Source organism: Coloeus monedula (genome assembly GCF_965178545.1).
Source record: "Coloeus monedula genome assembly, chromosome: 1".
NCBI lineage: Eukaryota > Metazoa > Chordata > Aves > Passeriformes > Corvidae > Coloeus > Coloeus monedula.
Genome location: NC_138781.1, coordinates 61,614,679 through 61,639,236, shown reverse-complemented (window position 1 = coordinate 61,639,236; position 24,558 = coordinate 61,614,679). Strand labels below are relative to the sequence as shown.

At 42.5% G+C, this 24,558-nt stretch overlaps 1 protein-coding gene across 1 annotated transcript in view; it reads right to left on the bottom strand.

Moving 5' to 3' along the window:
- ITGA9 (integrin subunit alpha 9) overlaps positions 1-24,558 on the bottom strand; it is a gene marked incomplete at both ends in the record, with an annotated part of 234,473 nt that overhangs the window by 110,643 nt on the left and 99,272 nt on the right. Inside the window, one exon of the mRNA XM_082281815.1 lies at positions 11,214-11,369. Coding sequence (XP_082137941.1) covers positions 11,214-11,369 — 156 coding nt within the window. The remainder of the gene's footprint in view (positions 1-11,213; positions 11,370-24,558) is intronic.

Here is a 24,558-nt window from a genome sequence, read left to right as displayed (position 1 = left end):
AACTGTAAAAAAATTCTGGTCTGTCAGTTTCTCTGTTTGAATTGCAGAAATCTTGGAAAGTGAACACAGCAAACAAAATATCTCTACTTTTCAAAGTAAAAAACACTGTAAGTACATTTAAGCAACTACCTAATAATCCTTGAATTTTCTTACTAAATCTATAGCTATCATTATTCAGAAAGAATGAACAAATACTTCATTTTATAAAATTGCAGAGCATGTATCTCTTCCAGCATAACATGTACTAGAGAGCAAGATACTTTGAAATACATTGGGTGTATTTCCTTATGTCATAGACACCCAGGTTTCTACAGAACACTGCATTGGGAGAAAGAAATAAGGATGGTGAGTTCCGAGATCCGCAGCTGTGTAGACGTGAACTGTTTGCTTCTGTTGAGGATCTTGAACCTGTTCAGGTTTGGGGGGAGCTCTCTCATCTCAAAGCAGCTGGCTGGTCTGGATTTCCAGCCCAACAGGCTCCTAGGACCCACGGATGGAGGCACAACTCATTCAGCAGCCCAGTTCCAGGCTAATGACATCTCTGGACTATTTTGCTATTTTCCACTATTTCTGTGGTCTACCAGGACTCTACTCCACCTTCCCATTTTGTATGTTTTCTAGAGTCTCAACCCTCCATCTTCTCACAGTCTATTTCCTCCAGTTTCTTCTCTGCTAACTTGAGCCTTTCCTTCCCCACCCTTTTGTCACTTCTACCTTTCAGGTTGACTAATTTCTGGCTGTTTAAATCTCTCCTAAACAATTAAGAAGTAAACACACTTTAAGGCATCATAGCATTTGTGAACACTGCTTATATATTGTTACTGTGCCCTTACTCGGTCTACTTGAGCTGCAATTTCTTTGGGCCAGACACCATACCTAACTCAACACTGCATGTTGTTAAAGCAGGAGTTCATTCCTGGGATACGGTGCAGATCCTACTACAATATCACCACTAATTTTAACTCTAAGCAGTCTTTAAAGTGGTTGCAGCTTTGCAATACCAGTTATGAGGATTTATAGAGAGAGCTCTTTAAATATTAAAATTGTTGAAGAAGGTAACCCATGAGTTGTATGCGTTATCCATAACTGAAAAAAGAAAGTAGGGTGAAACTAACTGAGGAAGAAATTCCGAATTTTTGCTGTTACTGTTACCCAAAGTGAAGAGGAGCAATTCTGAACAGTGGTTTTATGAAGTCTAATGGTATTCCACTAACACTGTATCAAGTACCTCACAGATCTGAATACGTATATCAGAGATGGCCAGGAAGCTTCCTTACATAAGAAATACATACATGAAAAACTGAGGAGGATGGTGCAGAGGGGTGGAACTCAGGGCAAAAATTGCCTGAGAAACACAGCTGCATCTCTTATCTCAAGGCCCCCACATATTTGTCTAGCCTTTCCACAAGAAAAATAAGTGTTTGTGTACTCAATAACAGGGACAGGATAACCTCAATTCTTCTAAGACACATCTTCACTGTATAAACACAAAACTAGTGTAAAGTGCATTCTCAATGAGTCTGTCAGACTTCCTGCTATCACCAGATGTACCGCAAAGCAGAGACAAAACCCAGCATTTCCAGGGTTCACGATTCCTCTCGGCACTCTCTCCACTGCTGCACAGAACCCAGCAGCTATGGGAAATTGTTCAAGAGCAGTTCGCACCAAGTCACCAAACCTCCTTAACAAACATGGTTTTCTCAAATTCTGCATGGCCAGATTTCTGAGTAAAAAAAGATTGTGCTCTTTGGGAGGTCCAGTAATGTGACAGATATTTCTTTTCTAACCCTGAGGGGTTAGAAAAGATGGATGGCACCCATGTCCTCCAGGGGGTAGGTCAAAAAGCCTACAATAAAGTACACTCATTATAAAAAGTGAATATACATATCAGTACACAATCAAACTAACAGTAAAGAGAGATCTAGAGCTGATCAGGGAGGGACTATGTCTACATATAGTCAGATTAGGGCCTCAAAGGAAGTACCTTTGCGTTCATTATGCCTCTTGAAGAGAGGTGTAAGGACTAAATTCCACATTTTGTGGTAAAGGCCAGGGCTAAATGTAGAAGGTAGGAGAGGGATAAATCTCTAGTTCCTGTATCCTAAGCATAAAGCTGCTGGGTATTGGGCATGTAGATAATCTCCTTTTCCTTCTTGCTGGTAGTGGACTCTACTGAAAGCTGCTAGGAGGCAAAACAAGTAAGAAAGAGCCTGGCTTTAGCTGGTCAGAGCCCTGTGCTCTGAGGAAGGTGATCTGTGATTTCAAAACAGGCTTACTAAGCTGCTTTCACTTTCTTTCAAAGGCTATCTAAAATTAAACAAATCTATGTTTCTGGAAGTAGGGAAGAGAACAGGAAACATAAAAAATAAAAATCTCCTGTGCCTCTCCAGCCCACAGAAAATACTGGAAGTCTTTCAATAAATTAAGGGGGGAAAAGCATTTCAAAATATCCAACCTACCAAAATTCAGGAAAGCACATGGAAATTTCAGGTTATAGCCACAATGTACAATCAAGACTTTGAGAGGTTGCCAGCACTATTCTAGTGAGAGTTCTGCCTATCTTTTCACAGAAAGGGAAAGTGACAGCTGAAGGTCATTGTTTGAAGAGAAGGGGAGAAACAGAATTCTCAAAAGAACCCTTGAAAATATTTTATGGACTGGAAAAGAGAGCAGTGATTCTCTCTAGATCAGATATTTAACAACTTCCTCACACATCAGTCTACAAAAGGTTCAGATAGCCCCCCTTAAAAGGTAGCAGAGTCAGTCTTTGGTATCTGAGGATCCATTCCTTTAATTTCATAAATTGTGCCATGAACTTCTGCAGGAATACTTTGGTTATGCAAAATAATCTGGATTAAGAATATAGTATTTCAATCTCTACACTGGTTTCCTGTAAATTGTCACCAAACCCTATGGTATGTGCAGAGATGATTTAGCAATTAGATCATGCTAGTAACACAAAAACAATTAAATAAGGGGGCCTGTTATTCTAATAATTCTTTACTTTTTAGATACTGATGCTATCTGGTTATAAACATGTTATCTGGTAAAGATGGATTCCTGGCTCTTATTTAGAAACCAGGATATATGATCCAATTTTCAAATGCTGAGCTGTAAGCAAATCTCGCTAACTTTTCTAGGAAGTATTTTCTGTTTATAGCTTTACAACCAATTACATCAATGCGCATAAATACAGGAGCCTGATTTTAGACCTGAATTTATTTTGATTTTAAACCTTCAAGTTGCCTGAAAAATAAAGCTATTACGTACATGTCTACTGACCACAGATTAAGAAACATAAACCGATTATTTTGAGGCCTGCCATGCTTTACTATATTACTCATGGAAACAGTTCATTTACATATGTTGCTGGGCCAAACACAAAATGGCTGATTTAAATTCCCACTAGAAGAGCAATTATTACTGTGAAAAATGTTCCAGGATTTCATCAGATGTGCCGGATAAAATGAGAGTACATTATTTCCACAATACCCCTGAGTGGCGGAGTGAACACGTGACAAAGGCAGCAATACTAGGGGAGTGAAGCCAGTATGCTGGCACCACATGGTGCAGGGGATGAAGGTTAACTATCAGGCTCCCTCAGGTCCACGCAGACTTCATCAGAGCATTATGCTTGAAGAAGGAAGGGAATAAGACCAGGCTCATTAGAGATGAGCCTAGGGGCAGCATACCACTGCTGGAGGTGAAATCAATAGCCCAGCTGAAGTGCACCTACACCAAAGCAAACAGTGTGCATAACAAACCAGAGAAGCTGGAAGCCACTGTGCAGCACAAAAGCTAAGATGTAGTTGCCATCATGGAAATGAAGTGGGATGACTCACAAGACTGGAGTGCTGCAATTCATGGCTACAAGCACTTCAGAAGGTGGAATCTTCAATAGGTAAAAAACTGGCTGTACAGCTGGACCCAGAGAGTTGTGGTGAATGAAGCTAAATCCAGTTGGTGGCCAGTCACTAGTGGTGTTCCCTGGGGCTCACTTTTAGGGACGGTCCTTCTTAATATAGTTATTGATGATCTGGATGAGGGCATAGAATGTACCCTCAGTCAATTTGCAGGAAACATCAAATTGGGTGGGAGCGCTGATCTGCTCTCTGTAGACAGATGGGGACAGACTCAATCAACAGGCTGAGGATGGCATGAGGTTCAATAAGGGGACATGCTGGGTGCTGCATTTGGGTCCCAGCAAGCCCATGTAGCCCTACAAGCTTGGGGAGGAGAGGCTCAAGAGCTGTTCAGCAGAAGGGGACCTGGGGGTGCTGGTTAACAGTTGGCTCAATATGAGCCAGCAGTGTGCCCAGGTGGCCAAGAAGATCAATGACATCCTGGCCTCTGTGAAGAACAGTGCAGCCAGCAGGACCAGGGCAGTGATCACCCTCAGCACTGGTGAGGCCACACCTCGAGAGCTGTGCTCCATTCTGGGCCTCTCACTCTAGAAAGGACATTGAGGTACTGGAGCATGTCCAAGGAAGGGCAACAAAGCTTGTAAAAGGTCTGGAAAACATGTCTTATGAGGAATGGCTGAGGGGGCTGGGGTTGTTCATTCTCCAGAAGAGCGGACTCAGGAGGGACCTCATTGCTCTCTACAACCACCTGAAAGGACACTGTGGTGGGGTGGGGACTGGTCTCTTCTGCTGTGCCTGCAGTGGAAATGTCCTTAAGATGAGACAGCTGAGATTCAGATTAGATGTTAGAAAATGGGTGGTCAGGCATTGGAAAAGGTTGCCCAGGGCTGTGGTAGAGTCACCATCTCTGGAGGTGTTTAAGAATTATCTGGATCTGGCACTGGGTGATGTTGTTTAGTGGTTTAGGGGTTACAGTGGTAGTACTGGGTTGATAGCTGGACTTGATGATCTTAAAGGTCTCTTCCAACTTTGACGATTCATGATTCTATGACAGGCAAGGAAAAAGATATGATGGTGTGGCTCTGTACATTAGGGAGTGTTTCAACTGTATAGAGCTCAAGTATAATGATGACAAGGTCGAGTATCTATGGGTAAGAATCAGGGGGAAGGCCAACAAGGCAGACATCCTGATGAGAGTCTGTTACAGACAGCCCAACGAGGATGAAGGGATGGATGAACTATTCTGTGAGAGGCTGACTGATATTTCATGATCCCTAGCCTTTGTTCTTGTGAGAGACATTAACTTGTGGGATGTCTGCCGGAAACTCAACACAGTGGAGAGGAGGCTGTCTAGGAGGTCCCTGGAGTGTGTGGAAGACAACTTTCTGACACAGCTGGTAAGTGAGCTTAACAAGGGGGGTGCCCTGCTGGACCTGCTGTTTACAGAGAAGGGGTGGTGGGAAATGTGGTGGTCAGATGACATCTTTGGCACAGTGACCATGAAATGATAGAGTAATCAATTCTTGGTGAAGTAAGGAATGGGGTAAGCAAAACCTCTGCCTTGGACTTAGGGAGGATGGACTTTGGCCTACTCAGGACACTGGTTCAGAGAGCCCCCTAGGAAACAATCCTTAATAAGAAGGGGGTCTAGGAAAGCTGGACATACTTTAAGAAGGAAGTGTTAAAGGTGAAGAGGAAAAGGCCCTCCCTATGTGCCCAAAGACGAACTGGAGAAGAAGACCAGCCTGGCTGAACAGGGAGCTTTCACTGGAACTTGGGTTTATGACCTTTGAAAGAAATGGCAGACAACTCAGGAAGGCTTCATGAATGTCATTATGTCATGTAGAAAGAAAATTAGGAAGGTGAAAGCCCAGCTAGAACTTAATCTGGCCACTGCTGTAAAAGATAATAGAAATGATTTTATAAATACATGAACAACAAAAGGAAGGCCAGTGAGAATCACCATTCTTTAATGGATGCAAGGTGATCATAGTCACCAAGGATGTGGAAAAGGCTGAGGTGCCTAATGCCTTCTTTGCATCATTCTTTAACTGTAAGAGTAGTTATCCTCATGGCAACCAGCTCCCTAAGCTGGTAGACAGAAACAGGGAGAAGAATTGATCCCCTGTAATCCAGGAGGAAGAAGTTATTTACCTGCTGACCCACTTCGCTACTCACAAGTCTATGGGACCAGATGGAATTAATTCCAGGGTGATGAGGGAGCCGTCAGAACAGCTCACTAAGCTGCTCTCCATCATTTGTCATCAGTCTTGGCTAACCAGAGAGGTCCCAGATGACTGGAAGCTGGCCAGTGTGACACCCACCCATAAGAAGGGCCAAAAAGAGGATCCAGGAAACTACAGACCTGTCAGCCTGACCTCAGTGCCCAGCAAGATTATGGAACAGTTCATCTTGAGTGTGATCACATGGCACATACAAGATAGCCTGGGGATCAGACCCAGCCAGCATGGATTTAGGAGAGGCAGGTCCTGCCTGACCAACCTGATCTCCTTTTATGACCAGGTGACCTGCCTGCTGGCTGAGGGGAAGGCTGTGGATGTGTCTACCTGGACTTCAGCAAAGCCTTTGACACTGTCTCCCACAGCATAACCCTTGAAAAGCTGGCAGTCCATGGCTTGGACAGGTGCACATTTTTCTGGGTTAAGAACTGGCTGGATGGCCAGGCCCAGACAGTGGTGGTGAATGGTGCTGCCTCCAGCTGGCAGCCAGTCACTAGTGGGGTCCCCCAGGTCTCCACTATTGGGCCCAGTCCTGTTAAACATAGTTATTGATGATCTGGACAAGGGGATCGAGTGAACCCTCAGTAAGTTTGTGGACAACACCATGTTGGGAGGGAGTGTTGATCTGCTAGAGGATAGGAGGGCTCTGCACATGGATCTGGACAGGCTGGATTGATGGGCTGAGGCCAATGGCATAAGGTTTAACAAGAACCAAGTGCTGGGTCCTGCACCTTGGTCAGAACAACCCCATGCAGTTGGTACAGGCTGAGGAAGATTGTAAACCAAACTTCTCCAACTGAGGAAAACTACAGGAGAATTCATCCATTTCACTGAGTGGAAGACTCTGGGCTAGCTCAAGACTAGCACATTGCCACTTCTCAAGCCATCTAAGCCAAATGTAATCATTTGTCCCCTATTTGAGCTGACTAAATTCATCAAGAGCAAAAGAGACACTACTGAAGGGATGGCAGAGGGAGGAATATAAATTGCTTTCAGCAATCCCACTCCAACCAAACAACTGCAATTAGGCTGGAAGGGTAGCCCATGGTGGATCTCTGCAAAAATAAATGCAAAATATAATTTGGAATCTTGCCCTGCCAAGGAGGAAGGAGTTTTGTGGCAAGATATTTCATAAGGAACTCAGTCTCCCAGGGATTTCCAGTGTGCCTAGGTATAAGCCAATTAATCTTCAAATGTACCGCCTACCCAACTACTGACAGCTGTATTAAGTTACTCAGGCTTCAGCTGCACCAGTAAATTGAATTGCCCTGGCCTCCAAAACAGGAGCATCCTAACTCCTGACGCATGCGTAGGAATGGTCTGCAGTAGTTGGCATAGGTTAAAATCATGCCAAGAGCCATTACAACAGCTTGGCAGAATAAAGATGTCATTCCAATGCCAAGAAATGTTGTGGGCACAGCTCAGCTTGAAGACAGTGACATGACCTGACTCAAGAAAGCATACAGGGATCTCTGCTCTGGAGAAGACACCACTGACAGAACTGGACCATGTTGTGTGTATGGACACTGTATTTCATCCTGTCCAGATCTATTATTTCTTTGTTCTTAATATGAGATTGAGGTGCATGTGCATGTTTTAAAATATAGAATGACATTATTTGTGCAGCAAACCAAAAATCACTAGATGTGTCCATAAATCAGCTCCATGAAAATCCTTCTATACTCTCTCATGCCTGCCAACCAAGCTAATTTATTCACTTAACCAGCTATTCAAACACAAGTATTTCAAAAAAACAGACATCTGCTTTAAAAAGGTGAAGTTCATCCAAGAAACATGCAGTCTCATTCACCCAGGAGTGCAACACTGGACACAAATTTTCACTGCAAGTCAGTGGCACAGTAGGAACAAAAGGTTGTAGAAATTTTTTGTCTCTTCTTTTAACTAACGAACAGTTTTGGCACTCACAAAGACCTGAAGACAGTGACACAACTAAATCTACTCAGAATATGTTCCTAAAACAAAATGGTATCTTCATCCGCATAATAGCTGGTGATTTTATTACAGTATTTAGAACAGGCATAATTCTAGCCTATCACATTTTGAACTCTAAGATACATTACTGGATAATACTAAGAACAAATTCCCACTGTATTTGGCGGGAGAGCTTTCTCTTTCTTGGTTGACACGTATTTATACAATGGGTATACAAAAATAAATGTTATAGTACAAACCATTTACAAAGAACTAAGCCAAACCAAGTTCTAAACACACAATAATTTCCCTGAAGCAAGAAGACTTACTAGCTTTTTCCTGTGGATGAAGGTAGAAACTGGATTTGGGAGGCAACAAAGAGTCTAATGGAAAGTCACTTCTTACTGAATCAACAAGATCTAGGGCTTTTGAAAACAACAACTAGCTATATTGAATGACACTAGTACTAACATTAACACTAATTTTGCCTACCTGACCTCACCTGTGTCATATCTTCTGAAAACAGAAAACACAAGAATCTTGAATTGGACTTCCAAAATGTAAGGTTCCTCCATAATCATTAGATTCTTTGAAAATGTAAATCCTTTATTGTATTAACTTTGGTTCCTACTGTCCCTTTTGGCCTTTTAAAATAATTTTTACTTACAAGATAATAAGACTGCTGAAAGAGAAAGCTACGTCCCAGTTTTCCCATGAACTTAAGTCTTTGAGGACACCAGCACCATGCCCTAAGGCTACTCCATGTGGGCCTTGTCACCATGACTGCCACACTAACTCTGAAGCTCTTACCACTTCCTTAGCTGAAAGTACACTTGCCAGCACACCCAGTGTCAAAATCCTTTTCTTACTAAGCTAAGTGAACAACATCTGGGAAAGGAATGAAAAGGGATTGTTAAGCTGGTTCCCTCCCATCCAAATTGCAAAAGAAAACAAGTCAGAGAAATTCTCAACATATTTTTGTCCCTGCTCTATAACCTCAGTATTTAGGTATTTTAACATTGATTCGAGACTTGCCTGCAGGGCAAGATGTGACCTTTTGAGTTGAAGCCGATTAGTAAAGAATACAAGCAGCTTTGTTCATGTAACACTCAGGTTTACAGCAGTGTGCAAGTTCCAAAGCCCTCCACAAATTCCCATCATATTGTTGTAACAATACAAAATTCATATACACAACAGCCCCACAATTCCTCTTCATAAAAATAAGTCATTCTTGAATGCATATTTCATTCACAAATTTATAAAAATAAAGCATACTTGAATAAAAAATCATGCCTTAAAATACAAGGATTATAACGCAATACAGTTCAAAGCACTTGGTTATATAATGAATCAAATAAAACAGTTACTATTTTTTTAAAGTAGTATTCAGGGACCTTATGAGAAGAATCAGAAAGTAATGATACAAATGATGATGCTATCATGTCAATAGAAAATAACTTAAGGTTAAAAACCAGATCAAACCATTTACTCTAGACAGACTTTTCACGGCTAAAAAAATGGCGGGGAGGAGGGGGGAGGAGAGAGGGAGGAGGGAGGGGAGGGGAGGGGAGTTTCATATTCTCAAGCAATGGTAGCTCATAACTGTATAAGCATCCTTTGGAAAAAGAACTTGGATGGCTATAACCCTAAGCAACTCAATCTAGCTTTTAAGTTAGCTCTGCTTTAAGCAAGGAACTAGATCTACAGAGGACCCTTCCAGTCTAAACTACCCTGCAATTCTGACACACAAGAAGCTTTGCATGCCACAGAAGAAGTTTGATTTCACTGAGTAGCCTTGAATTCATGGCTGGATGTTCCAGTGCTGGCACAGTGGAAGGCTGAATTGTCCTGCAGGCTCCTTCCTTGGCAGACTGTTGTGTGTTGGGGTCTCTCCCCCTGCCATGTAGCCCTGGGAGAGGGGCCCTGGGGGAGAGACACGGGGTTTCCCTGGCCCCTGGTCAGCCTCCTTCCCCACTGGCTGTTTTGTGTTCCCCTGCACAGGCAAGGACCCTCGGGTCCCATGATTGCCTCAGTTCCTCGGCAGAGCTCCAGCCATGCAGCTGGAGAAATAAACATCTCTCTGAAACATCTATCAAGAATCGGTCGATATATATTTCTTTTCCACGGGCCTCCTTGTTTGATACATTGTGTTACAGTATCCACACTGTAACAGTTCTGCATCTACTAAAAAGGGAACCTTTCAAAAGGCTGCTAGCAGAGTCTCTCACCTCAACATGAGCACCTTCTTCATGAACCCTGAAAGTGTTTATTAGCTTCATAAGTATTGTCTTGATCACTGCTGTCAAAACCTCACAACATTGGCCTGCATTTTCCAAAGATGCTAGTGAGATCAAGACAGGCGAACAAGAGAGGTGGGATAAACACATACACTTTACTCCCTTAGGGAGAGAAAGGGGGAGAGAAGGAAATCTGTGAGAAAAGGGGAGAGAAGGCAGTATAATAATAGTAATAATAATAATAATATATTTACTTGTTACATGAGGATTGTTTCACCATTAACGGAATTCTCTTACTCTCACCAAAATTAAAGATAGAAGGGCTTCTCGGCATTGCAGTGGACCAAAACAGGATCCTAATAAGTACATGGCTTCACCTACACTTTACTTTCTCTGAAATAAAACCATCCTATTTAACATGGTATGTCCTACAATAACAGCAGGAGCAGGTTTCCCTCGCCACATGACTGGATATGTGAAGTCCTCAAGAGGACAGCTGAGCCAGGCAAATTTTTTGTTATTCTGCCCATAGCTCTCCCCTCAGACAGTTCCCATATCCCCTTCTGCACTAATAAAGGCTTAATCTAGAAAGAAGGCCAGGACCAAGCCTTTCACAAGAACCTCCTACATTAAGGGAAGAGCCAGGAGGAGTAGGACCTTTCTCATCTTTCCCTTCCCAGCACAAACACCCTGAAACAAGAAAGTGACCTCACTTTGTGCTGTCCAGCCTTGGAGGCACAAGTCTTTACTACATAACAGAGCAGCATTGAAGTTAGTAACAGTAGAGATTGTACAAAAACCCAAAAACCCATACAAGCAACCCAAGCTCTGGGTTGCTTGTATGCAAGCAACCCAGAGCTTGGCAATCCACTTTTAGAACCTCCCTCTGCTGTCAGTTCAGCCACAGGCCTTCTTGGGAAATAATGTAGTCAAAATCTGACCTGATTCCTTTGTGCTATCTTTTGTCCTTTCTTCCAGCGAAGAATGGGCTTCAGTGCAGGTAGTTCCTTGTCCTCTTTTCCTCTTTCTATCACATGTTCCCCAAGGCTGTATGAAGCTTCAAACACAATTGGAGAGATGACGTCCTCAACTCTTTTCTGTACAAGAAACCAAAGAGATATTTCACCTATGTGTATAGGCAAGCAAGTTTCTACCTACAACTACACATTTGATTAAACTAGATCATTTAATTAAATATGCAATTAAACCAGATTCAACCTGCAGACAGATTTCTCTACTTCCTTTACCTTTCTCCAGGTCAAACAGGAATAAGCACATTACAATGAACAAGTCAGAAGTTTTAAAAAAAAAATTTAAAGTTATTTTTTTGGGACCTACTTTTCAATACACAGAAGCAGTGGAATATTTAGCCCTCCTATAAATCAAGTGGTTTTCAATAAAAATATTTTCTTTAAAAAGAAAATAAATTAGAAAGCAATTAAATTCTTCCTGCAGAAGCAAAGAGCAAATAATCTTAATCTCTGGGGTTTCTAAATCCTAGACTTTGATTGAGATCATCTCTAGTGAGATCCACTCATTAAAAGAACAGAAAACTCCATCTTCTCTTGGTTTTTTGGCAACATTAGTGAAATGAATGGATGAGTAAAGGTACTAATGTGGCTATAAAATAGGAGTACAGACATGCAGGGGCAAGAAAATCCATCTTCCAGTATGTTTCTCAAAGTGAAATTGACAGTTTCCCCCATCCTCAGCACAGTAACACTTTCAGTTTGTGAAAGAAGAAAGTTTTTCAGTTTCTTTATTTGCTTATTGTAGGCTTCATACCAGATGTATAAAATGGTGCTATATTATTTGGCCAATGGGACAAAAGGATTGTCTTTTCTTGCTGCTGGAGCCCAAGCCACAAAATTCATACCATTTGTCACAACATGCAATGCCTAAATCCAGATTGCTGTGCCAGGACAAAGTGCTCATTGTGCTCTGTTCACAGACTTTGGATTGGACTTCCAAAATCCAATCTACCAGAAAACCTAAGTGCAAATGCTCTACCTTTTCATAGGCAAACATTCCTCTTAAATTTTAGTTACTTAAAAACATAGCATGAATTCAGCACAGATGAAATTGAGGCAATAAATAAATCCCATAAGTAAGCAAATCAAACATTCAAATGGGCCACCTCTCAACTTTACCTTGCACTGCTTAGTGGGCTTGTCTGAACACAGCCCACCAACCACAAGAAGCAATTGAGATGCAATGCCATTAAAATTACACCTTCCAGATGTGGGAAACCTGGGTACTAACTGGCTTTCAGACCACCCTGTTTGATATGTTTCAAGACAACCGTTTGCTCTCTCCAATATGTTGACTATCCACAGATCTCTGAAGTCAAAGATTAACGGCTAACCAAAATCATCGGTTAGTTGGATGAAAAATAGCAGATGTCGGGCTGGATGACATTTACCCTCTTGCACCTTCAGCCAGCCCTTAAATTCCCTACCCTAATACCAGTGTCTTCCAGTACTCTGAAGTTCAGACTGTACATTGCTTGGAGCGATTTGTGCTTTCTTGGTAAAGAACACCGATCAACAACAGACACAGCAGCAGTGGTGATAGCTTGACTGCTTCCCAGACCCATAAAAAGAACTATGCATGTTCTGCAGCACTGTTAGTCCTCTCAGCAGGAGAGACACTCATGCCTGCAGCCCCTTTCCTCAGTCCCATCCCCAGGTAGGAATCGTACCATACTGAGACTACTACATAACAACACTACAACTCACAGAAGCTGCTAGCTTTGCTCTCACAGAAAAGCACAGCCTACGAGAAGACTTCATATACAAAGAAACAAGACTATAAAAGACCATGCCATACAGCAACAGTCAAACACAAATCATCAGGCAAATTGCCACCTCATCCAACCATATGCAACCAACTATGTAAACACAGAACAATAAAAACGTACGCAGAGGGTTAAATTAAAATCCACCTATCATTTTTGTAGCTTTATTACTGTAGTATGGGAAGAATAAGTACTTAATCACTTCTACATGTTCTAAGATGGTTTGCAGGGTTCAGTCCAATGCCCTTGAAAGTTGAAAGGTAAGTTTCCTATTGACTTTGATGAAGGTTGGAGCGTGCCTTTATGGTTTGCTGGTGTTCTGCTTCATTTTAGTGATGAAATTGTGAATTTTCCATCACCACAGCCCTGGGAAATACATTTCACATACTCATTTATCTTTAAGTAAGGATAAAATTACGAATGATACCCAGTTACTAATTTTGCTACATATTCAGTCCCTTCTGCTCACATCCCTCAAAAATGAAGGCAACAGTCTGTGGCATTTATCCTCAGTAAGACAGAGGCAAGACAGTTCTGTCTCACAGGTACACCACAGACTGTCAGAGATGTCAGCACATAAAGAGAATAATTAATATTTGGCCAAGCACAATCTGGAGAAGCACTATTTTAGGCTGGAAATATGACCAGTTTCTTTCTCTTTCAGTCTACCCAAATGTATTGCTTCCTGTGTTGAACCATATATTGATGTCATAGCCCACATACTGCTTTTAAGTATTCTTGATTTCTAAGAGGAAATCAAAAAGTTCAATGAGAATCCTTCAAATCAAGGAAACTGTACATTTTTTTTGCAGAAGTTGGATGACCCTAATGAACTGGATTTGTCAAGGGATTTGATTTCCACAAGCAGCTTTTACATGTAATCACCGTTTGACACCACAAGGCTGCTATGCTGAGGAAGTGGTGTAGGCTAAAGACATTTCTGAGCCCTGAAAAAACAAACCTGGCAAATCATAGCATACAGACATCGCCGCTTCAGTAATAGAAAAAAATGTTTGAAGGACACTACAACAAGTGTAATATACAAGGAGTTCAAATTATGAACAGAAACAACTATGCAACAAGGGTTCAGTGAGTAATAGTAATAAATACCCAATCTGTACAGACTGGAGTCACTGAACTCGTGCAAGTTTTCACTGTGCCTGCATTGGAATTGGGGTCCTGAAGCTAGGTTTGCCATCAGTAATCTTATGCTCTTACAAGCGTTTTCTCTAGGGTAGTAGGGTTTTCTCCCTTCTCTTTTTCAGACCAGATTTCATTCTGGACATCAGAAACTTTTGCAATAAGGCTTTTGCAGAAATCAATACATTTAGTCCCTTCTGCCAGTATCCCTTCCTGCAACAGAAAGAGACCTAGCCATCTGCATCCTTTCATCAGGATCTTTTCTCTTTTCCTGTGAGGCACATTGCATGACATCCCTCTGAGTTGAAGACAAAGGTGCTTTGGTATGAATAAGCTAGGTTTTTACCAAGAGTATTACAGGATGATCCCTCATTAGTACTTAGCAAAGACAAAGAACTCACAGTCAAAAGAGCACACTTTTAAGAGCATCTATGAAAGCAACAAGGCATCTAAAAATGTTTTAAGACATATCATAGTCCTGAAAGCTTATCCTAGCAAATGTGATAACAAAGGCTTGTTATCTCCTCTCACAGAACAATCACCTCAAAGAAATTTTTGGATGTTGTGGAAGTAACTGTACATGGCCACATATTTCTTCCTTTTTTTTTCTCTGATTTAGCAGAGGAGAAGCAAGTAAGAAAGCAAAGCTTCTGCCAGATTTATTACTGTATTTCTGTTTGACTTTAGTACCAAAAAGCCCTAAAAATCTGAAAAGTAACCAAAGAGCAGTGATCAAATGTCACATCTGTGATTCTGAACATCATTTCCAATTCCCTCTTGAAGATGGAGTGTGATAACTGTAAGAAATAATTTTTGGCACTTTTCATAGGCATGGCCTAAGGCATATCATGACAACACACAAATATCAAGTCCAACATCCTAAAGGCACATTGCCTTGGCAGGCAGCCACTGTTTTCTCTAACCTTAACTTTAAGCTAACAAGAGCCCACACACATCAGGAATTCAAGCAAATTTGGCTGGAACAAGACAGAGTTTTCATCAAGGGATAAGATTTATTCTACTCATGGTTCAAGTCGATGCCGGACTGGATAAAATTTCAGCTTTCTTTTGGCTCTGTGCCACAGTACAGGGGGCTGTACATGAGCTCAATAAATCATCACATTTAATCCCCCTTCTTCTAAAAGGTGAAAGTCTCCAGCAAGGACTCTGGAAAATACCAAATTCCATTTTTAATTATGGCCAATGAGCTGAGAAATAAATTGAGATGTAAATAATCCCCACAATCTACAGCAAGAATAAAGGATGAAACATGGCCTTTTAAAGGAATGAATATGAACTAACTTTCAGCAGCATCATCTGAAGAAATACACATAATCATCAGGATGACTTACACAGTTGCTTGGTGCTTTTGTTCTTGATCACATCTTTCTGGATTTCTCTTTTCTTTCTCTGTGGGAAAGTTCTCTGATCTGCCCTTTTTTCTACTCCCTCTGACTTGATCCTCAGGATTTTAACCCATGCATGAATTTCAGCGCTTTTACTGAATTCAGAACAGCTTTTCAGTACTTCTGAGAATCAAGTTCTGTTTAGTTAAATGACAGAGAATGAATTCCAGGACTTGTTTTTTAAAACACTCAACTTGAAACTTTTAGTCTAAAGGCATTTATTGCAGGTGCTAAATAGCAAGCGCTCATAATAGACTAGACATTTTTACAGGCTTAAATACACAGAATAAATTTGACAATCCCAGTTTAACAGATAACATGTTAATGCTGCAAAATGTATGAAAAACACTGTGCTAATGCTAATCCAGCATACAACTTTAATCAGCTCACAGGTCACTACCACATAAATCCTCAACTCAGTGTCAAGAGATAAATAGTTCCCTGACCAGTGATCTCAAAAATTACTCAAATGTCCACCAGCTTTCAGAAACAAAAGCCACTACTGGCACAATCTATCAAATGAAATCGCTGCTGTAGGTCTTAATAAACATAAATTATAGCTTATGAACCAGTAAGATGACAATGTTTGACTTTAAAAGGAACTGTCTTCTCCAGTTATCTCAGTCTCCCACAGTGCAAGGTTTAAAAGCCATGCGATTCAGTAAGAATATTAATTAGACAAATTGGCTTTTAACTGGAAGACAAATTTTCATTCATTTCAAATGAAAGAATGTGTACATGTCATTCTAGTACCTGAAAATTAATAAGGAGCAACTAAACTTCCTTGCCCTGTTCCTTGCAACACTTACCAGCTCCAAGTTTAGATACCTTGGTGTCAAGTCCCAGTGCAAGTTAGTACGTTTAGTCTCCTACTATGCAAAAGAATAACAACCTTTGTCCTCGCAAGAGCTTTCCTCTGTACTCCGCTTACTTTGATAAAGATAGTCTAGACTTGTAGTAAGTTATTTCAGACTGGCATAATTTTAGAGTTGATGTCTCCCCACTGCAAAGGCATACAAAACATGGTCATGACAAAATCAGCTAGAAAAGATCTAGTTCCCATTCCACACACAAGTTGGGGATTTTTTAAAACATATCTTTTTAAAGTTTTTAAGATGTTACTGAAGAAGGGAAAAAACCCAACTGCAAACTCTTTTCCAGAGAATAGACATAATTAAAAGTTTACTTGGTTGGTAAAAGCTCATTTACACAGTTACTGGTGAGTTTTTTGTCAAATTAATAGTATGTGAAGGCAATCAGAGGTCTGACATTTCAATCATACATGCTACTGTTTTAAGATCTTGTGACAGCTACAATTCAACAACGAGGTGAATAGTCTTTGTTGCTAAACTTCAACTATTACAAGACTTCAGAAGAATCTCAAAGTTTAGAACAGGAAAAAAAAGCAGCAAAGTATTTGCAGGGTATCACATGCCCTAAAGTTATTTAGGGTTAGTGTTCGAAAGAAGGGGAGTGCTTTCTTTATCCTCTTCCTAAATGCTTTACTCCAGCACACAACTGTTTCCATTAGGTCAGCAAGTCTTCTTGGCACACACACTGAAAAGTGAAAAGATGTCCTGGGAAAGAAAACAGCAAATCCTAAATCTAGTTAAATAAACACCAGGCGCCTGGGAGCCTGTATGCATTGAGAGAACACCCTGAGACACCGAAAGAAGAGCTTCAAGTCGAAACCCAAGCTGAGTACAGTCTCATTGTGAGTCTAAGTGCTCACCATCCTTGTGCATCTGGATTCCTGCCATCAGCTGGCGAGTGATAAAGATATTACTGATGTGGCCATAGGAGAGATTGCAATCAATAGTACAAATATTCCATGTCAAAGGTTACAACGGCTTAGCAATAATATGCTGTGGATAATCCTTTCATGGTAATCAGTAAGTAAAGTTAGTGACTGCCATCCAAATTCGATATTATGTATTAGTGATCCCAGATTTTGATTTTCGACCTTTGGACTAAAATGCATTATGACAATATGGTTTCATGTTCTATTTATACATTTGAAAGTCAGCTCTTTTATTTGACCTATTGTTTTCAGGTTTTTTTTATTACCCATTCCCTTTCTCTCTTTTATAGTTCACTTTCAGTCTTTCATTGGGGTTTTTTAGATGAAAAACAAAGAAAATTCCTTGACTATCTAAAATCATGTTGCTCCCCTTTGAAGAAAACAGACTTGCTGGGTTAAAACATCCAGCTTTTTCCAGGTACCAGGCAAAGCACAACCAATCTGCAAAATATGACAAGACACCTGCAATACTGACAATGCAAAAGTACAAACCCTTACAAAGCCCAGGAGCGGATGGGTATTTATGAAATGAAGATGTGAACTTAGATGAGCAAATAGAACCCAAGAAGGAGGAATAGGGATAAAAATTCAAACTTTTATTTATTATCTTTTTGAAAATATCATGTATTTCAGCAGGGAATAATATACAGAATAGAAACAATAATTAAATCCAGACTCTTCCTGCACATATGTAACCTATTGTATACTCTTTTTTTTTCACTGGAGTTTCTGTATTTCGTATTTTGCTGATACAATGTTTTATCAAAACAAAGCTTTAAAGAGATTTCCTTTAACAGTGTCTTAAACTGCACTGAATGCAGAATAAGAGTTAGTCCAACTACCTGTTTCCTTTTATACAGCATTTGCTTCCAATCCTGACTGAGAAGTCAAACACAGGGGACCTGTGTATGAAGCTGTTAGAGGAGAAGGAGTTTAAGATCCTTGGTCCCTGAGCCATCATATACGGTAACAGGTCTGCTAAAAGATCAACACACCAATGGATGGACCTGGGAAAGTGTTAATGTAACACTTCATGGTTAATTTCAGCATTCATATACTGTATTTTCTTGTTCACGCTCTTGCTTTCTTCCTATAGACATCTGGATAAAAACAGCTGTGTGTATGTGTTATCCAACAAACTTCTAGTGCAAAATCTCCCACATAAGCTGTCCTCAGAGCCAAGGACTGGGGTAAGGACCGCCTCTCCCAGCCCATTCCTGAGGCAATAGCCCACACAGGTGGTCAGGAGCCCTCCTTGCTGTCCTATGCCCCTTTGGCTGTGTGGTAGCTCAAACAGATGGCATGATGCAGCTCAGCAGCTCATGACTGCTGTTCGATTGACACTGAATAGCACTGTGCCCCCCAGTCCTGGCCTGAGTTCTATCTGCTTCTTCACAACCATGAGTAAACCCCTGACCTACTCTGTAGGAGAAAGCAGCCATCCTTCCTTCATTCTCTTCTTCTCATTATGGTTTTTCTTCTTTCTCTTGAAAAAAATATGGCAGAAGTACCTGGGCACATTTCAAGTGCCAACAGCAAAGTAATCAAAAGGCTTCTCCCAGAATATCTGTATAGGACACAGGAGAAGGACGCTCTTCTCCTTAATGCTTCCCACTGAACATCCCACAAAGTAGCTGACTAAATGCCTGCTCCCTTTTGAAGGTGCTTGTCACTTCTCAGTAAAAATAACCATCGAAGAGAGATTTATATGAATTGAAATAGGATTCCCCACCCTGTCATGCATATGAGTCTGTGGCAGTTTAAGAATGGTATTCCCCAATTTAGTGTTCCCACTGAATCACTCCAAACCATGCACTGCTCGCTTACTCCACTCTTCCTCTCCTTCTTCCTCCTGCAGTGGGCTGGAGAGGAGAATTGGAGGCCCAAAAGGGCTGAGATAAGAACAGTGTACTGGAAACACCAATGAAATAAGACAATGAACAGCAGTAACAACAATACGAATATGTACAAGAAAGACACGAATGATTCACACGTTCACCACGAGGAAAACCCCCGACAATACCCAACCACTCCCACCGCCACACTACGTGACCCAGAAAGGGGACCCCTTCCCCCGTTACTGGAAAATTACATGAGCTGGTATAGAATAACCTCAAGGTTCCAGCCATGCCCCTTGCGGCCACTGCCAAAATTAACACTGTCTTGGCTGGTACCAGGACAGGGTCCTGGGGCACATTTTCTCTCACACTGTCTTAAAGTATAACTATGTCATATCCAGCAGGTCACCTTATTATCAGTAGGTCAAACATCTATGGATGAGATTATCCTGCTACATTCCCTAGAATTGCAGTGGATTTGTGTTGGGGTCTCCCCCCCTGCCATGGAGCCCTGGCAGAGGGGCCCTGAGGGGACAGACACGGGGTCTCCCTGCCCCTGGTCAGCCTCATTCCCAATTGGTTGGTTTGTGTTCCCCTGTGTGGGAAGGACCCTCGGGTCCCATGACTGGGGGAGTTCCTGAGCACAGCCCCGGCCATGTGGCTGGAGAAATAAACATCTCTGAAACATCTACCAAGAATCTGTCCATGTATACTTCTTTTCCACGGGATTCCTGGTTTGATATATGCATGCTACAGTAATCCCCGCTGTAACAAACTGGTGGAGGAATGCGGGCCGATACTGATCCATGACGAAAATTTGTGAGTAAAAAACCATTCTAGACCTCTCTCTTCTCATCTTGGTTTGGATATTCTCTCTGGACTATGGAAGAATCGTGGGAAATGGGGCTCTCTGAGGCACAGAAAAAAATGTATCTAGAAGTAAAAGGAATCCTTGAACAACAAAACAAAAAAGTATTGGAACCAGGAGATCTAGAACATTTTTTTATCTGGCTTTTCCAAAGGTTCTCCTATATTTCTCGAGACTTACTTTTTGATGTTGAACTGCCTGGATCTTGTCAGGGGTGTTTCTGGGACGCGATCTGGGATAAGGTAAAGGATCAAACAGAACATGGACTAGCGATAGAAGCTCTCTGTGCATCCCTTATAATCAGGGAAGCTCTTGAGGAGCATTTGAACGGTCCCATTACCCCCAAAGCAGAAGATCATACTTATCCCGTGGCCGAGACCGTGCGGCCGCCATCCCGGGAGCATATGACTGCAGCCGTACCGGCAGAGGTGCCTGCACTGGATGCGCCCGGCCCCCTCAGGAGCACGCACCTTATCGCAGACCCCATCCCTGTCTCGGGGTCCCCAGCCACGCGGCCGCGAGTGAGGGAGCGATGCCGCAGGCGCCACGGGTGCCATGGGCCACGAGCAGCCAGGAACCGGGCATCGGCATGGAAGCCCGCTCTGAGCACACGGCTCGGAGAGCCCTGTGGAGGGAGAAGCGGCGGTTTCCACAGCGACACGAGAAACCGCGCAGCGCCGAGCCAGAACGGGGCTGCTCTCAAAGCAGCGTGGAGTTGGCAGAGCGGAACCACTCACAGGGCACGGAGCCAGCGGCGATGGCAATGCGGGGCCGCACAGAGCCCAGACACGCCGGAGCTGCGCCGCTCGGAGGGCGCGGAGCAGCCGCAACGCGGGGGCCCGGCCGAGACGTCGGAGTCGGCGAGGCAGCGGCCACGTGGGACCAGCAGCCACGACAAACACGCAAGCGCGTGATAGGAGAAGTTACAGCAATGAAAATCACAGGAACTGTGAAATGGTACAATGTAAAAAACAACTATGGATTTATAACATGAGATGATACAGGGTAAGATCTATTCATCCATAGAACTGCCATTAAAAGGAATAACCCTAAAAATTACCTGCAAAGTGCAGGAGATGGAGAAGTTGTACAATTTGATATACTGCAAGGAAAGAAGGGTTTACAAGCAGCGAATGTTACTGGGCCTGGAGGTATTCCCGTCAAAGGCAGCCGTTATGCACAGAATTATAAACAATATCCATCCCAGCAACTTCCCTACCCACAGCCTACTTTCCCCTTTTACCCTACACCCAATATGAACCCTTTCCTAAGTTCACCCTATCCCCAGTTTATTCCTAATCCGTTTTTCACCCCATGGCTTCCCTATACAATTCCATTTCCCTGCAATTCCTCTCCGATGCCGGGGGGGGATGAAAAGGGGGAGGGAAGAAATTAAACCCTCTCCTGCCTCAGTTTCCCCACAAAGCATGCCCGGAGAGTTTTGTCTCCCTTCTGTCAGCCCTAAGGTGTTCCACAGAATCTGTTTGGACATTTAAAGACTCAGGAGGGTGGCTTGTTTTGTCTTGAAATTGTTCTTGTTATGTTTATCCAGTTGTTTTCATTCTCCTTTTATTAAAATAAAACGGGTGAGATGTTGGGGTCTCTCCCCCTGCCATGGAGCCCTGGCAGAGGGGCCCTGAGGGGACAGACACGGGGTCTCCCTGCCCCTGGTCAGCCTCATTCCCAATTGGTTGGTTTGTGTTCCCCTGTGTGGGAAGGACCCTCGGGTCCCATGACTGGGGGAGTTCCTGAGCACAGCCCCGGCCATGTGGCTGGAGAAATAAACATCTCTGAAACATCTACCAAGAATCTGTCCATGTATACTTCTTTTCCACAGGACTCCTGGTTTGATATATGCATGCTACAGTAATCCCCGCTGTAACAGATTTGTTTGAGAAAAGCATCAGTCTGTACCAACTGACAGCTGTCCAGATGTCACTTTAATTCTAACCCTGGGTCCAGGTGGCTGAAGATCTGCTAGAAGAGTCAAGAGGCAGTGGACAGAAAGGCTGGATGGTTCTGAAACATCATAGTAGCAGTGGAAAATATATTTTGATGGATACTTTATTTTAACCTTTTTTTTCCTGAATTGAAGGCCTGACAATATGTTGTTATGATTCTTTCAATGCTGTTGCTAGAAAAAGCATTTCATCAATACAGCTTTGTAAGAAATACATGTACGAAACAAAGAAACATTCTAGTTAAACCCAGTTTCCTATAAAAATGCAAAGGGAAAAAAAAAGGTAGCATTGTGTCAAGACTGAAAGTAAGCAGAATCATCCTGAGTAGAAGAGGATAGCTAGACCTTCTGGTTAACATCAGTATTTTTACTGACAGTTAATTCAGTAAAGAAGAGGTGATAGAAATGGTCCTTGGAACTCTTGCAAAGAAAACAACATACTATTCAGCATGCTTTCCTGTCTGCATGCATCTGAGAGAGAGAGGCAAAGTACATAAGAAGAATTATGTTCTTATACTTTAATTTACAAACTATTGAGATGAGAACAGACTACTTAGGAAATCTGGAGGTATTTACACACAAAAATATAAATCCTTTTTTTGGTAACAGGAGAACAGATAACACACAATGGGAATCTGGGAGGAGTGTTGCTGTAGTGGTTTGACTAGGCTGAATGCCAGGTGCCCACCAAAGCAGGTCTATCACCACCCTCCTCAGCTGAACAGGGGAGTGGTATGATGAAAGGTTCATGAGCTGAGATAAGGACAAGGACATCAAATAATATCCAAGGATAAGGAGTCACCAATTACCATCATGGGCAAAACAGACTTGACTTGGGGAAACAAACTGAATTTATTTCCAACCAAAATCAGAGCAGGATAATAAAAAATAAAATCTTAAAAACACATTCCTCCCATCCCTCCCTCCTTCCCAGGCTATACCTCCTCCACCAGAGTGACACAGGGAGATGGGGCATGGGGGTTGTGGTCAGTTCATTAGAGGTTGTTTCCACTGCTGCTCAGGTAGAGGAGTCCTTCCCTTGCTCCAGCATGGTGTCCCTCCCATAGGAGACAGCTCTCCATGAACTTCTTCAGCATGAGTCCTTCCCACAGGCTATAGTTCTTCATGAACTGCTCCAGGATGGGTTCCTTCCATGGGGTGCAGTCCTGCAAGAACAGGCTGCTCCAGCATGGGTAACCCACAGAGTCACAAGTCATACCAAGAAACGTGCTTTTCTTTCCATGGTCTGTAGGTCCAGGAGCCTGCTGTAGTACAGGCTTCCCACAGCATCACAACCTTCTTTTGAGCATCCGCTGCTCTGGCATGGGTCTACTCCATGGGCTGCAGGGGGATCTCTGCATCCCTGTGGTCCTTCATGGGCTGCAGCGGCACAGCTGCATCACCATGGTCTTCACCAGGGGCTGAAGGGGAATTTCAGCCCTGGTGCCTGAAGCACCTCTTGCCCCTCCTTCTCCATTGAACTCAGTGTCTGCAGAGTTGTTGCTATCTCATACTATCACTCTTCTCTTCTCTGAGCACAATTACACCTGCTCAGTAACTTCTCTTTTCTTCTTAAATATGTTATCACAGAGGTGTGACCATCATCTCTGACTGGCTAGGCCTTGATCAGCAGCAGGTCCATCTTGTAATCAATTGATATTAGCTCTGTTGGACATGGGGGAAGCTTCCAGTAGCTCCTCACAGAAGAAACCCTGCAGTCCCCATGCTACCAAAACCTGGCCACGAAAACCCAATATGGTTGTAATAATGTGACTGTCCTGGGTTGCAGTGTATTCTATTACCATCCCCATCAGCCGTTGAAATCAGGTGGGGCAGTGTTTCCTTGCCTCCTCCCCCCAGACTATCTTGCTGTTAATGGCCCATCATTGTCCTGCCGCATGACTCATAGATAACTCCCTCTGGACTATCATCTGTTAATGAGCCCAATCAACACCTGGCCTTATGACTCATTACCCCATTGTGAGATGCTCCACCCAGAGGGAGGAACCAAGCATCCCAGCGTGGATATAAGCTGAGGTTGAAAACCAGAGAGGAGACCTTTCCACTGGATTTCCAGAGGACAGGAGCTACACAGCCACCGGACCTTCTGAGGAAGAGCAGACCCTTTTCTACAGGATCACCGCTTCAGAGGACTGCAGCCATAATTCTAGCAGACTGCTACCACCACCCTGCCTAACAGGGACTCAGGTTGTATCTTGACTCTGTCAGTTTGAACCAGTGTTTTCTTTTAGTTGTTTTTTCTTTTTTTTTCCTTTTCTTTAAACTTCCCCATTAAATTGTTATTCTGACTTGGTGCCTCCCACTGGTTTGTTTTCAAACTAGTACAGTGACCCAAGTCTATTCTTGCACTATTAAACAGAGGAGGCAGTATTTATTAGTCTAATCCTCTTCAAAGCAGGATTTTAAATCAATACAAGTAAAATGAAAGAGTGTTATGATTGTCTGCTTTGCCACA